The 14293-nt window shown below is 36.4% G+C and overlaps 1 protein-coding gene across 3 annotated transcripts in view; it reads left to right on the top strand.

Annotated features, from left to right (window-relative positions):
* RNF17 (ring finger protein 17) overlaps nt 1-14293 on the top strand; it is a 41392-nt gene that overhangs the window by 13972 nt on the left and 13127 nt on the right. For all 3 annotated transcript variants that reach the window (XM_027653096.1, XM_027653105.1, XM_027653087.1), the window contains exons 13-25: nt 595-756; nt 1659-1848; nt 2296-2461; nt 3730-3920; nt 4455-4593; nt 5070-5217; nt 5922-6037; nt 6507-6627; nt 7341-7458; nt 10649-10870; nt 11812-11962; nt 13009-13127; nt 13745-13835. In XM_027653096.1, the coding sequence (XP_027508897.1) occupies nt 595-756; nt 1659-1848; nt 2296-2461; nt 3730-3920; nt 4455-4593; nt 5070-5217; nt 5922-6037; nt 6507-6627; nt 7341-7458; nt 10649-10870; nt 11812-11962; nt 13009-13127; nt 13745-13835 (1934 nt within the window). The remainder of the gene's footprint in view (nt 1-594; nt 757-1658; nt 1849-2295; nt 2462-3729; nt 3921-4454; nt 4594-5069; nt 5218-5921; nt 6038-6506; nt 6628-7340; nt 7459-10648; nt 10871-11811; nt 11963-13008; nt 13128-13744; nt 13836-14293) is intronic.

Genomic DNA, 14293 nt, shown 5'->3' with positions numbered 1-14293 from the left:
TCTTGTAAGAATTGGGTTGCTGACTTCTAAAACCCTCTGACCCATTAACCCTCTGACCTTTGAGTAGCTTCAGAAAGAGAAATCTGCCTTTTGTATCACCAGTAGGAGGTACCTGCAGCACAAAGGATTTGGATGCTTCGTCACAAGTACTGCCTTACATAGGGTTATCTCTTTGGTAGCTTTAGGCCGTTCCCTGATCTTCATACATTAACACTGATTAACTGTACAAAAGTCTCTATACCTATTCTTAAAGGTAGCGGTCTTAATCTCTAATTTGCTTTCTAGAAGCTTCCTATTTCTCTGTTGGAATACAAACTCTGAATTACCTACTTAAATTCAGGCTACCACTTTGTGAGCAGTGACAGAAGCCTTTTGTTTTGCAGGGTAGTAAGAGAGAGGTAGTTCAAAAGAGCAATTTCATCAGAAAGCAAACATGGTAATAGTTTGAAACAAGTGTGAGCAGACTTGTCAGGTTAAAATCTGTTTGAGGTAATATTGTTATGATTAATGCAACATCAACCAAATTGTATGTCTGATGATATCTGTTGGAGTCACTTGGAGGGTGTTCGATAACTTGTTTTATGTCTGACTCAGGTTTGACAGAATTAGTGTTGGTAAGCCATGTTATAAATCCAAGCCATTTCTATGTTCGGAGGTACTCACAGAGGAAAGAAGCTTTGGCGTTGGAGAAGAAATTGGAAAACTTCTGTTGCAATAAGAGTTCGTATCTCTGGCCTTCAGACATTTTGGAACTAGGTAAATGGTTAATTTTTAAAGGTCTTCGGCTTAAAGTACTACCCTGCAATATGCATTCCTTAGTATCATGCTCCTTTTTTTATTCTCCTCTCCCCTACCCCTTTACACAGTAAAGCAGTCCTTATATGTTCTGGAATCTACAGTTAATTGTTTTAGAGAAACATTGTACACGTGATTTGGTAAAGTAGGCTTTTATTAAAACCTATGGACAAAACCAGTAGAATTAAAAACCTGCAGTTCTTCTGAACCTCAACAGAGTATGTTGAGTAACCAGAGCAGTTGAAACACCTGACTGTGAACTTCATGTGTTCCAGCATTAGATGGCAATGGTTAATTGGTAGCTTTTTCAGTATACAACTTGTAATGATGAGCCTAAGTCTTTAACTATCTCAGTAAATCAGCTTTCTATCATACAAGGAACATTCCCTTCTAGTGGATATGATTTTTTTTTAAATTCACTGAATAGAAACCATTCTAGGAGTAAAAATGAAAGGTAATAATACGTTGCTAAATCACTAAAATTATTTTCTAAGCCACATGTTGATAATGATACCCACTTCTAGAATGTGTTTTAGAAAACTGATGAAAAGTATATGATAACCTTATATATGAATGTTTTTTTGCCACTTTACTAAGAGGTAAAGAAAGTTTGCCAGAAATGACTTCTTAATACAAGTCAAACACTTCCTAGCCTTATGAACACTGTGTAAATGAAGGTAGAGGGAATTTCTAGTGGCTCTTGAGAAAAGGTTTATACTGTCTGTCTTTACTTTAACAATAGCACTTTTACTATGTGTGTGGAGAATGGGAACAAGGGAATATGATGCATAACTGTAGTAATAATTCTAGTGTGAAATACTTAAAAATACTTAATTTAACCCTTTTTATTTGCTTCCATATAGGTGCTAGAACTTTTATTAAGAGTAAGGAAACTGGAATGTGGTGCCGTGGAACTATCACTGAACTAATTCCCCTAGAAAGTAAAAATCAGAGCAAGCCTTGTGGTCCAATAAGATGCAAAGTGTGTGATGTTGCATTGCTGAAAGTATTCCTGATTGATGTTGGAAGTTCTGTAGTTTTAACTTTCTCAGGGTATGTTTCCAGAGAGAGGTTTTTGTCTGCAGTTGTTGTCCTTAACTGTTGTTACTCAAGAAGATCTCTACTGAGAAACAGGTCCTTCCTCAGCTTCACACAAACAGATAACCAGATACCCAAATGACACTAATATCCTCTACTATGTACGTATTTCCCACAGAAAAAGTGGCAGTGTATTTAATTACACAAGTGTACCAGCCTTCATACATTGAAATATTTAACTTAGGTTTGTGTTGTAAAAGAGAGCATGTGAGTCCTCAATGCTTAAAAAAGAAAAAAAATTATTTCGTTGAGACTTTCTAGTTCTGTTTCATTGACATAACATTATGCCAAGTGCTGCAATAATGACCTCTGTTGTGAATCTGGGGTTTGGTTTGGGGCTTTTCAGGTGTCGGGTTTGATTTTTTTTAAGTTTGTACTGCATTTATTCCCATTGAACATTAGATATGATCCCACTGAAAGGCCTCATCCTGCTGCTCTGCACACTATTGAAACAGATGACATTTGTCTGTTTGTAAGGAAGTCGGATCAGCGTATTGAGGCAGAACTTGCAGCTGTTCCTCCTTTAGCAGTACGGTGTTCATTGAAGGATGTTGTTCCCAAAAATACAGTAAGTACAAACCACTTGAAGTATTTCAGGAGCTTTTTTCCTTAAGATTTATACTAAAGAACTTAAATATGCAATTTATTCCACTATAAACAGAATTAAATTTAAGAGTACAGATGTAAATAGATGGGTTGCATTGCTTTTGTTGGAAAGGAAACGAGCTTATAGCAGTCTGTCTTAAAAAGCCTCTGGGTTTACAAATACATGTTTTAGGCTTAAATCTCACTACTCTTAATTTAGATGTGTTCTTTTGTCAAACTTAAAAACAAATTCCAGAACTGATACTTTTATTTCCTGTCTGTCTGTAATGGTATGCAAGTAGTAACTTACAAAAATCATCCAGAGAAGAAATGGCTTCAGAATTTTTAAGAGAATCTTTTCAGGGATTGTCCTTTTCTTAATTAAATCTTTTTGCTACCTATTGAAAAGGGTTTGTTCTCTTTCAGTATAATAACAAGTAAAGTACTGTCAGTCTTTATTCCATTACAAAGAAAAGGATATATATTGCAGCATTATTTTCTCCAGTATTCACTTTTTATTAGGTTTCCTTTATTTTTGCCACATTCACATGGGAATGAACTGTGTCCAATACAGCTGTGTATCTCTGGCAGTATCACTGCTAGTAGGTTTGGGAGTTTTTTTACCAGTGTGATGTTGACTGAAATAACTTTAAATAGGGAAGATCTGGAATAATTTTCACAAATGTGGGTAAAATGCCTTCCTTATATGTGCTTTCATTTTCTTCACACCTAAAAGTCTCAGACTTGCAGTATCAAATGAGAAATGCATTAACTTGATCCCAGAGAAATAAATTCTGACAGGCTTTGAGGTAGACAAAACATCGTACAGGATGTTGTGGAGAGGAGGAATGTGTAAATTGCCTAAAGTATATTGTACATTTATGTAAAGACATAAGAAGGTAATAACCTTACACATGAATTGGGAGAGCAGAAATGTAAGTCATGAAATGAAAGAGCATAAGACAATTCTAGTTGATCTATCAGAACAACTAGAGGGGGTTAAAACTTGAATCTTTGGAGGAAACATGCTGGAAACTGCAGCCCTTTGATCTGACTCAGTTTTATACAGTTAAATACACTTATTAATCCATCATAAGAAATTCTATTTAGTGCTGTCCTAGCTACAGACTAGACAGTCTGTGTTCAGTATTTCATCTGTGCCTTCTTCCTTGTATTTTATTTTTAATTGCTATTTGTATTTTTTGTTTTAACATTCTCTGACATCTTCATAACTTTTTCTTTCTAACACAGGGTGAAGGTTGGGGAGAGGAAGCAAAGAAAAAATTTTTAGAACTGGTAAATAATAAAGTTGTTTCAATGATCGTATTTAGAGAAGAGGATGGTGTTCTCATTGTGGATTTGAGAAAACCTCCATTCAGTGAAACAAGCAGTAACATACCAGTGTCTCTCAAGGATGCATTAGTTTTCTTGGATTTGGCAAGGTACGTGTTTTCCTTTAGTTTATGCTCCCGTGCCATAATTGATAATGGAATAATGCTTGCAAAGTGAAGCACACAGAGAAAGGTCATTGTTTATTTTGAGCATGACTAGTTATGATGGCTGGAGCAGTGGGAGATAACTTTTTACTGCATTTGTATTCCTCAGTTAATTGCTTTTTCTTTTGAGGAAAAGGAAATCTGAAAGAAAATGGTTTGTCAATGTGTAGTGGAATCTCACCTTTTACTTTATGTTCTTTTACAATGTAAATAGTACACTACTGCATCCCAAATAAATGCTTTTTTAGGAGCCAGCTGCCATATATCATATATCATTGTTTATATGTTACATTTGTGATGGGACAAGATAGAGATAATGGACTGTACCAACTTCAAGAAGGAAAGTTTAAGCTATAGATATAAACATGAATCAAGTTACTTTTATAAGACCATTTTGTGGGGGTTTTTATGAATATGAAAGGGTTCCTTCTCAGTTAAAATTAACTTAATTTATTCCAGATTTCATTTTGTTTACCTTAGGTTTAGACTACAGCTTCCCAGTCAATTAGAAAATAATACCATCTTGCACTACAGTCCACCTAATATTCCACAAGAAGGAGAAGAAGTCTTTGTAGTAGTTTGTCACATTAATAGTCCAGGTGACTTCTACCTCCAGTTGGTAAGTTTAGAAATAAAGTCTTTTTAAATAAAACCAAACAGACATTTTAATGTTGAGCTACTTGTAGTCCACACTAAATAAGCTGTAACTTCCATTAAGTTCTGTCACTCAATGTTAGGATTCCTAGATTTAACAAATAATATTAATTCCTGCAATCCTAGTTTGGTCCTAGGTTAATTCCAGGAGTTCTTAGAATCCCGGAAAGTTGACATTTTTTGCCAGTTATGTTACATGGTTAATTCCTTCCTATGTGTGTATGCAGTGTTTTACTGTTTAGAATGCTGATTGAACAGGGCAATACTCAGCAATTGTTAGGCTCTTTAATTCACTTCATGTATTCAGAACCACTTCTTAATTTTGCGAGGAAGACAAGAAAGTATACTACTAGAAAAAAAATAACCCTTTAAAGAGCAAAAATACCATGAAAAAAGAACATCAGGTATGTATATATGTTTTGGGGTTTTATTTTATTTTAGAGAGAGAGCCTGGAATCTTTTCCAGAGAAAATTCAGGAGTTATATAAACATGACTGTGGAGAAGACTCAGAAATTTTCTACCCAGTTGAAGGCCAAGCTTGTATTGCAAAACAAGAGGATGGGAATTGGTACAGAGCACAGATTGTAGGTGAGGTATTGATTCTTCCACTCTAATGCTGGGTTGCGAAATCAGTTGTGCAGCTAAATCGGAGTCACACACTGGATATAAACAGTAACAAGTAGCCATTGTTTTTCCTAAGGATTCTGGTACTAACAGGTTCATAAAGTCAGCAGTATTAATTCATATTCTTTTGCTATTAATAGACTGGTTATACATCTGCTTTTTTTTTTTTTAATAAAAAGAAGCGGTATAGTTAATTTTCTAGAGACCGTTGAAATTCTACTATATAATTATTTTAAATAATATTTCACTTACTATTACAGTTTGAACTACAGATTTGGCTATTATAACCAGCCCATGAGTGTATGTAGTGTTGGTTAATAATTCTCTATAGTAATTCCAAAGGGGGTGGGGGGGGATGTGCTTATGCTGACCTCTGTGTTGCCTGTATGGTAAACATGGCGTGTCTCTATGCTTACATGTCTACTGGGCGTGTGTTTAGTGTGCCAGTGTCTCATAAAGAGGTTAGGTGTTAGGGGACCAAAATGCCAACACTGTCACTTCAGGAACCTGAAATGGCTGACCCTTAAAGAAAATTTTATATTGAACTATTATACTGTGTGAATGATTATATGGTGGGAAATTTCAGTTTTGCTCTAAAATTCTGGTGCTTTAACTTGCATCAGATAACTATTTTTTTGTTCTAATAACTTCGGTTATTTTTCTTAAAGGGCTGCCAAGTTGTCAAGAAGTTACAGTAAAGTACGTTGACTACGGCAACACTGCTAACTTACCTCATAAAGACATACGCAGAGTAAAAGAGGAGTTTCTAAGCTTTCCGGAAAAGGTAAATAAGTGCTTGCCTGGATTAAGCACTCAGAATTTTGCTGGGGTTTATGGTGTGACTGACTTAATATGTTTTGGGTGTACATCTTTGCTTTTTAAATAAAATAATTTTTAAGTATTTAGAATTCTCTGAAACATGAATGAACACAGGATTGGAAAGTCAAGCATTCAGAAGGTAAGAGTATCAGAAATGAGGTTGCTTTTGCAGCTTTATCGTGTTGCAAGTAAGCATTGATAAGGCAAGGAGAAGTAAGCTCTTTCTATTTCAGCAAGCATGTATCTGAATTTGAGGTTCATGCTCAGCTACTGGGAAGAGTTACCGCTATTAAAGCGTGTAGTGGTAATGTGGAACCAGAAGCCAAGGTCATGCAGTCTTGTATGAGTGCAAAGCAAAGTCTGGGATTCAGTTGTAATGAGATGGTCCTGATACATATGTGATATTGGATGCATAATTTTGGGTTATTCCTCAGGCAGTCAGGTGTAGGCTGGCTTGTATTGAGCCTTTTAAAGGGACAAATGAGTGGAACAGAGAAGCCAAGAGAAGATTTGAAGAAATTACTGAAGATAAACTTATGCTGTGTTCGGTAATTGGTAAGTTATCAAGAGTGTATTGATCTTTCTTTACGTATTATTAAGTTGACTTAAATGTAAAACATGCACTTACATATTTAAAATAGTATTTATTTGAAATGCTTATGTTCATACATGTTGGAGGTACCCTGGAGTGAGCGTGTCTAAACGTGAACTAACTGGGGGAGATGTAACAGATACAACTTCTGACAAAAGTTCTGTTTGTCTTCTCTTCGCCAGCATTAGGTGATAAAAGTATTCTGGTGCATTCAGATGGGCTTGTTTCCAGAAGTACTAGCTATTCTTGACACTTCCTGACATCATTGGTAGCTGGGAGTGTGAATGCTGCCACTCTAAAACATTGCCCCCAGAAAAAAAGGAATTTCAGATAACATACATGCCTTAGTAGGATTTTTCTTAATACTGTTTATTGTCCACATGCAGCTTGTTACTTTTCAGCCCCTGTTGGTTTGGAACTCACAGCATAAATGGAACTAAATGTAGCAGTTGGTTTCTTTGTACCAGCAGTATTTTGTAATGATTGTTGTATTTTCAGTGAATTTTAGATATGTGCAGAGCTAAGCCTCTACATATTTTTGATGTTCAGAATTAATTATTTTATATATCAAATGTAATTTTACAAAATTCTGTCTTCTAGTACCATTTATTATATGTCTACAATGACTTCTTATACTGTCACTAATTGACACTATGTTTATATTATTAATTCACAGAAATTCTAGATAACAGCATCTTATCTGTTGAACTCTTCAATTCCTCTGCTAATAATGGGACAAAGTTTAGTATTAACTGCCAGCTAGTTGAAGAAGACCTAGCATCCTACATACCTGGGTAAATACACTGTTCATGACTTAAAGTATTTGGAAATACTGAATTTGTGTATCAAAATTACTGGCTTCTGTATGTCACCTCCAGTGGCTGGAATTTACCGCATTTGTGATAATTGAATTTACAAATCACATTTATCTAATATAAGTTAGAGTGTAACTCTACAGCTTGATAGTTGAATTCTCAAACTAAGTCTTGACTAACATAATGTGTTGAAGTTGTAATTGATTGAAAAGTTGGAGATTAAATGTTTTCATCATACTTGTACTGTCCTTAAATGCCAGATCTTCCCAAAGCGTTCATTGTTAAGGTTCCCATTCCCCTGTAGTAAGAAAAGAAATGCGTGTGTGTGTAACCTGCATCTAAGGTAAGTCATCTCTTTGGAAGGTCTGTTACTAAAAAACACTCAGGTGTTTCTTCAGCTGTGGTAGCAACAAGAAGAGTTGGGAAGTGTGTTGGGGATAATGAGGCTCATAAGGATATAACACTACTGCATTTAATTTGCTAGCTTTTTATAGATATAATCCCTCGGCTGTATTAATGAAAATCGACGATTATTCTTCCATTAAAAATATTTGAATACTGATGGAAATAGATTGTTCAAAAGGAAGTTTTTATTGCAGAAGGAAATTCCTGTATTTGCTTTTTTCAGGAGGAAGCATATAAGTGGATTTTCATCTCTTAACTCAGAAATACAACTGAATCGTAGTAACACTTAATTCCTGTATTTGTCACAGCCAGTTTTTAGTAAGATTTTTGTAAAGTTAAGCAACTTTATTTAAACCTGAACAGCTGAGTTGTTTTGTCACTGTCACTAAGGTATTTTGTTGTGTTGCATCTATACTTAGATGACTGCTTCCAGCCTTCAATCAAGTGTATATCATTTTAACATAAGTTGCTGTGTAACACTGGTAACTTGACTAATCTTGATTTTTTTCGTCACTTATGCACTTCTCCTTTGGTTTGACTGGGGAGAAAATGCAAAAAGCAGGAGCAAGAAAACTCATGGGTCAAAATGAAGGCAGAGAAATTGCTTACCGAGTACTGTTGCAGGCATAACAGAATTAACTAGTTATTACTAATTAGCATAATTGCTTGATTTCTGATTCAGGCATTGGTACACAAAAGACAAACAAGCACCTACCCTCCCCCTTCCCCTGGATCAAATTTACTCCAAGCACCTCTTGTCCCCCTCCTACACTCAGGTTACGCTCAGTCTCTTCAGAGAGGCAGTGAGCAGTGCAAGGGGGTTGGTTTCAGGGCACAGTAGTTTATCAGTGTTGCTCCTTCTTTTCATCTTGTGCTTCAGCATGGACCCTCTACAGGCCTCTGTCCCTCAGGAGTGGGCCTCTTGCCTCACAAAATACCTTCTGTTCTTAGGATCTTGGGGTTCCCTATGTTGTCTCTTCAGTTCCTCCTCTCTCTCCTTGGTGTTTTCTGCTCTTCATTGAATTAGCAGCGCCATCAGCTTCACTGGAGGAAGTGCTCAGCCCTGCCCTGTGGAGGTGGTGTTGCAGAGCTGGGTCTGCCATGGGGCAGCACACGGCCTCTCCTGTCACAGGTCACCCCTTCAGCCCCTGTTCCCACTACCAACATAACACCCAGTGCACCGTGTTTTTTAGTTGGAATTATGTTCCTGTTGGGGAGCAGGGGCAAAGGGGTGGTTTGTGGGGACTTCTGGCTTGCTTTGTTTTCCGGTGTGTGTGGGTATCTAGCTGTTCAGAGACCATTTGTCACTCTTTCTCACTGAATTTCCCATTTGTGAAGATGTCTGTGAAAAGGCAAGACTGGATAATGTAAACCTACTGTAGGTCATTTAGAGTCACACTTGTGGTATGACTACCTTCCATGTTTAATGCAGTTGAGGGATACCCAAGTCTCTAAACTAGCATAGTGTAAGCAGGAGAACACAGTGCTCTGTTAAAGCTGACTTGCTGATAGGCAAACATCAGTGACCTTACTCTTGTGTTGGGATAGGTAGACCATACAGAATTCCAGAATGAAACCTTGGAGTCTGAAATCCATTCCAAATTGATAGTCTTTTTCCTGATGAATATGCGATTATAATGCCACTGTGGAGTTACTAGAAAGGGGGTTGTAAGGCGTGTAACATGTATTCCACTTGGGAGACTTCTCCGTGGCAGATTGTCTCTGTGCATTTCATAGTTCAGACTAGTTGTTGACAAAGTAAGCATATTTCTGAGCTATGGTGTGCATTTCTTTCCTGGTTCTGCAAGTTAACTGCTTTACCCAGCGGTTTCCAAATACCTGCATCAGGAAGATTCGTGTAAACTACCGACGTAGTGGATGATTCAATACTTAAATACAAAGGAATTTTCTCTCTGATAGAGCACTTCGCTTTCTTCTCCTGAAGGAGAAGACAGGTGGTTAGGTCTCTGAAAAGAGAAAATAATTTCCTCTCAGAGGCCCAGTAATGGCCAGCAGTTAAACTCAGGTTTACTGTCTCCTTCAGTCAGTGATATTTGCAAGAAACCAGTTCTTTTGCATTAAAGGATGTTTCTTCAGACTGCAATCTGTTACAGTCTCTAGGTGGCATAATGCATGCAGACTTGTGCTAAGGTGGACTGTGGCTCAAAATACACAACAGGCAACTCTTGATTGCTGCTGGGCTTTATTTTATCCAATCCACGCAATTTAAACAAGTTTTTGTCAAGGTATTGCCATGACTGTATTTCATCTAACACTCTACTTAGGAAAGTGCTGGTACCAGTTAATGTTGTATTTTTATCCTTAGGGAATGCTAGAAAGGTAAATGTTTTGCTAATGTTAATACTCCTTACTTCTGAAAGGAATATTTACACATTGTAGAAGTTGAATGTTGCAGCTTTTACTCAGGGACAACATTGCTTTAGAGAAGCATGATCCTAGTAATTTGATATCTTTTAAGCCAAACACGAACATTGGGGTTCAGCTTTCACTGGCAGCCTGGAATGCATAGTGTTTCCATGTGACATAAAAATGTGCAATGAAACCTTCCGAAGGAGGAAAAAAAAATGTTACTGTCGTGAGAGTTTTATAAATAACATTTATAAATGTTTGTGTTTTGTTGGGATTTTTTTCTGCTTTTTAAAGTTATGATTCTTGTCACGTCAAAATGGGATTATCGAGCGATTTTCACTTTGTTTAAAATGTGTTTAAACTTTCCATTCTAATTATTTTGTACTCTTTACAGGTACACTAGAAGTACTGCAGTAGGGCCCAATGAAATATGGGATGATCCTCTAGAAGAAAATCCTAAAAGCTCAGAAGTTTTAAATCCTGTAGACATGGAACCTGTGGATGAAGGACATTTCAGATTGGTTTCTAACAAAGAGATACGTGGGAGAATTAGTCACATTGTGTCTCCTAGTAAAATTTTTGTACAATTGCTGTCATCAGAAAATATACTGAAAAGGTACTAAAATTCAAAGAACTTTTCTTGAGTTAAGGTGTTCTTACTGCAGAGTGGTGAGGTATAGTTAGAACAAATTCTGAATAGAGTTGCGTTTGACACTGTACTTTTTGAAGGCTGCTGACTTATGTTGCTTTGTTGAGGAAAGCTTAGGAACAAAAGACAAGTTGGCGCTATGTTGTAGTTTATTAATACTTCTGATTCCAAATTAAGTACATGATCTGACTCCTATTTCAAATCAGTTTTAATGTAGTAAGTATCAGGGCCAACGCACCACTGTCCAGAAAGATTGTATCTTTTTGTTCTTTCTTTTCTCTTTCCCATTCCTTCATTAGAGGTCTGGTTAAATAATACCAGTATCCTAAGTCATAGAATTACTATAGTAGTAGTAATTTTTTTCATCATGATTCCAGTAAACTCTTAGGAAGTTTGAAGAAAATTTCTAGACATATTGTTTCAGCCATCTTTTGGTAGATATTTAGGTAACATGTAGGTAGTAGTGCCTGCTGTTTGAAGACAGTTAAGTGGACATGTTGTGACTTACCGTAAGTTGCTTATTTTCTTATTTATCTTTTTACCTTCCTGGTTGTAACTACCTAGAGTTCCATTTAATTAGTCATGACACTAAATGAGCACCACGTTCTCAAACTGTCAAGAGAAAACACTGAATCTTTCAAATAGTGCTATATAATGTGGTCAGGATTGCTCAGATTAATTCCATGGATTAAGGAAATGTGGTAGGTTTACAGAATTTTAATCAGGGTGCATGTGTTTTGTAGCTCCCACTTCATGTATTTCTGTCATGAAGAAAAACTACAATACTGTGTATCTGTTAAACAGCTGCTGAAACTTTACTGTATGCTAGTTAAACAGTGATTGACTCAATAAACCCTTTATTCATTCTGTAAAATTTTACCACTAGAAAAGTGTCTTTTGAATGTTAGTTTGCAGGAGGAGATGGCTTCCATTTACAAAGAATCCCAGCCACAGTCTGTGAAGTGGGAAAGTAGTATGCACTGTGCTGTTTACGTACGTGATGTGGGACAGTGGCAAAGAGGTCAAATAAATAGGATTGTCTCCGAAACAAGTGCAGAGGTAAACAGGTTTCATACTTTCATTTCTAAACTTGTAAGCATTCATTGATTAAAATAAGGTCATATCTTTGCTTCTTACTTCTGTGTTAATATTTTCTCGTATGGTCTCTTGCTTTTCTGGGGAGTTAAGTTGTATGTTGCTGCAAATAAGTTGATTGTCTCATCAAAGCTCAAATGCCTTTAGCAGGGAACCCGGTAGTTGAGGAAGGCTCAGGAGGTAGACTTCCTGTATGTTTACACTAAATTTTGGAACATGGTTCAGATTCCCAAGATATAGTCTTAATAATTTAGATTCCAGAAGGTGTGTGAAACTGAAGGTCACAGTAATTCAAACTTAACGATCCTTGTTAAAAGATGGTGCCAGTTGAACCACGTGCAACACCACAGAAACATATGTAGTCATGCTGTTGCTTGAACCCTCAACTGGTGGTGATGCACTTTGCCATGTAGGTATAACGTCTTCCAGAGTAACCTCTCACACAGTGCTGCTTTAAACGTATTTTGTAGCACCAATTTGAAAATAGTGAGCATCAGAAAAAGCATTTTGTGACTAGATATTTACTTGCCTCAAAAATAAGAGTGGCTTTGTAATCATACAGATAATCTAGGACTGGGTTACCATTGGTTCTCTACACCATCATTGGGTTATGCCCAGGGGTCTTCTTAGTAGGAAGCAGAAGTGAGAATTCCTTTACTTCTGGTTTGCATCATCTGCTTTCTGAGCCTAAGAGCCCTCAAAAAACTATTAACCACATCAGAATAAAAAGCAGGGGTTGAAGGGGAGCGACTTCAGCAATTTTTGGTTTTACAAAAGGTCTATAAATTCATTTAACCCCCTTTTAGCACATTTGTGTGGTTTATCTCCTTGCTATGCTGTGGTAGTCATTTGTATTGTGTGATGAAGTGCTTCATTACCAAGATTCAACAAATGGCTTTTGCAATGTTTGAAATTTTTTTAACCTCTTCAGGCATGCTTTGAATTATCATTCCTTACAGATAACTCTAAGAGGTTTTTTTCTGTTTGATTTTGTTTCTTGCCTGTAATAGGTAGTACTTTACGATTCTGGTGCTGAAAAAACAGTGGAGATTAGCTGTCTAAGAAAACTTGAGGAAAATATGAAGATAATTAGGACATTAGCAATAGAATGTTCATTGACAGATATAAGGTAGGCTTTCCCTTATACTGAGTTGCAGCGTTAGAAGCTAATGACGATATAATTTATTTTCCTGTATAAGCACTGATTATCTAAGATTTGGATGTGGTTTCCTTTTTGAATAAAGCAGAAATGGGGTGGTGGCTGTGATTTTGTTTTGTAAAGGTTTGGCGTGTTTTTTAAGGGTTATATTACATAGCAGTAAAGCGAAAACTGTGCTGTAGAAATGAATAGCATTTATAGGATGAATTAGAAAATAGTGAAGAGATTTGTTTCACTGAATTGTTTTTCCCTCGGCTGAGAATTTGAGATGAATCAAATCTTACAAAACTGCATAGAAGGTCTCTTCTAGACTGTTAAGACAGGTGTCATACTTCTGGAACTCATTGTCCTCCTCACTTTAAAATTTTGGGGTTATACTTCTTTTATCCTTCCTGTCATAAAAATCCAGAAATGAATAATCATTTCATTTTACTGTTGATTAATGGAGATTGTGGGTTTTTTCCCTGACAGTTCAGGAAGTTTGAAAAAAAAAAAAATCAAATTCTCAGTAAGGGGAAGGGTTTATGGTTACTCTCAGGAGACGCCAACTTCTCTTGTACTAGAGACTATCATTTGTTCTGCGTTAGACCAACAGGTGGAAGCACACAGTGGACAGCAACAGTGTGTGAATTCTTATCCTATTTCCTAACCGGAGTACAAGTAAAAATAATCATACAGGTTTGTAATCAAATCCAGTAGTATTTGTAAAATTTCTACCAGGCTGTCTGTTAATTCATTTTTTTTCTGAATATTTTACTCCTAAAAGTCTTGAATGGAACTTGCTTAGATAGCTGTTTGCTGTAGGGAAAAAGCTATATTCTTCTTTATAGGAGAAGGTATTTTCTTCTTTCTACTCTGTTTGTGTTATTCACCAGAGCATTACAGCAGTTTGGCTACCTAGTGTGGAAAGAACTTAGTCTTAAATATATTTAGTTACTGGAGAATAATATTTGTATTTTTGGAATCACTGGGTGCTGACATCCTTTATGGACAGATAAGCAAGATGCTCAAGTTGTTGGTGAGAATGATTTCTGCAGTTACTATATTAGTTTTCAGGCATCAAAGATGGAAAGAATCCAGTGGTGTATCAACGTCATTAGTAATTGATTTCTTTTTCCCCTCTATTAAAAAAAAGT

Source organism: Corapipo altera, unplaced genomic scaffold (genome assembly GCF_003945725.1).
Source record: "Corapipo altera isolate COAL_440 unplaced genomic scaffold, ASM394572v1 0, whole genome shotgun sequence".
Classification (NCBI taxonomy): domain Eukaryota; kingdom Metazoa; phylum Chordata; class Aves; order Passeriformes; family Pipridae; genus Corapipo; species Corapipo altera.
The sequence above is the reverse complement of the archived record's forward strand: the minus strand, read 5'-3'. Positions and strand labels throughout refer to the sequence as shown.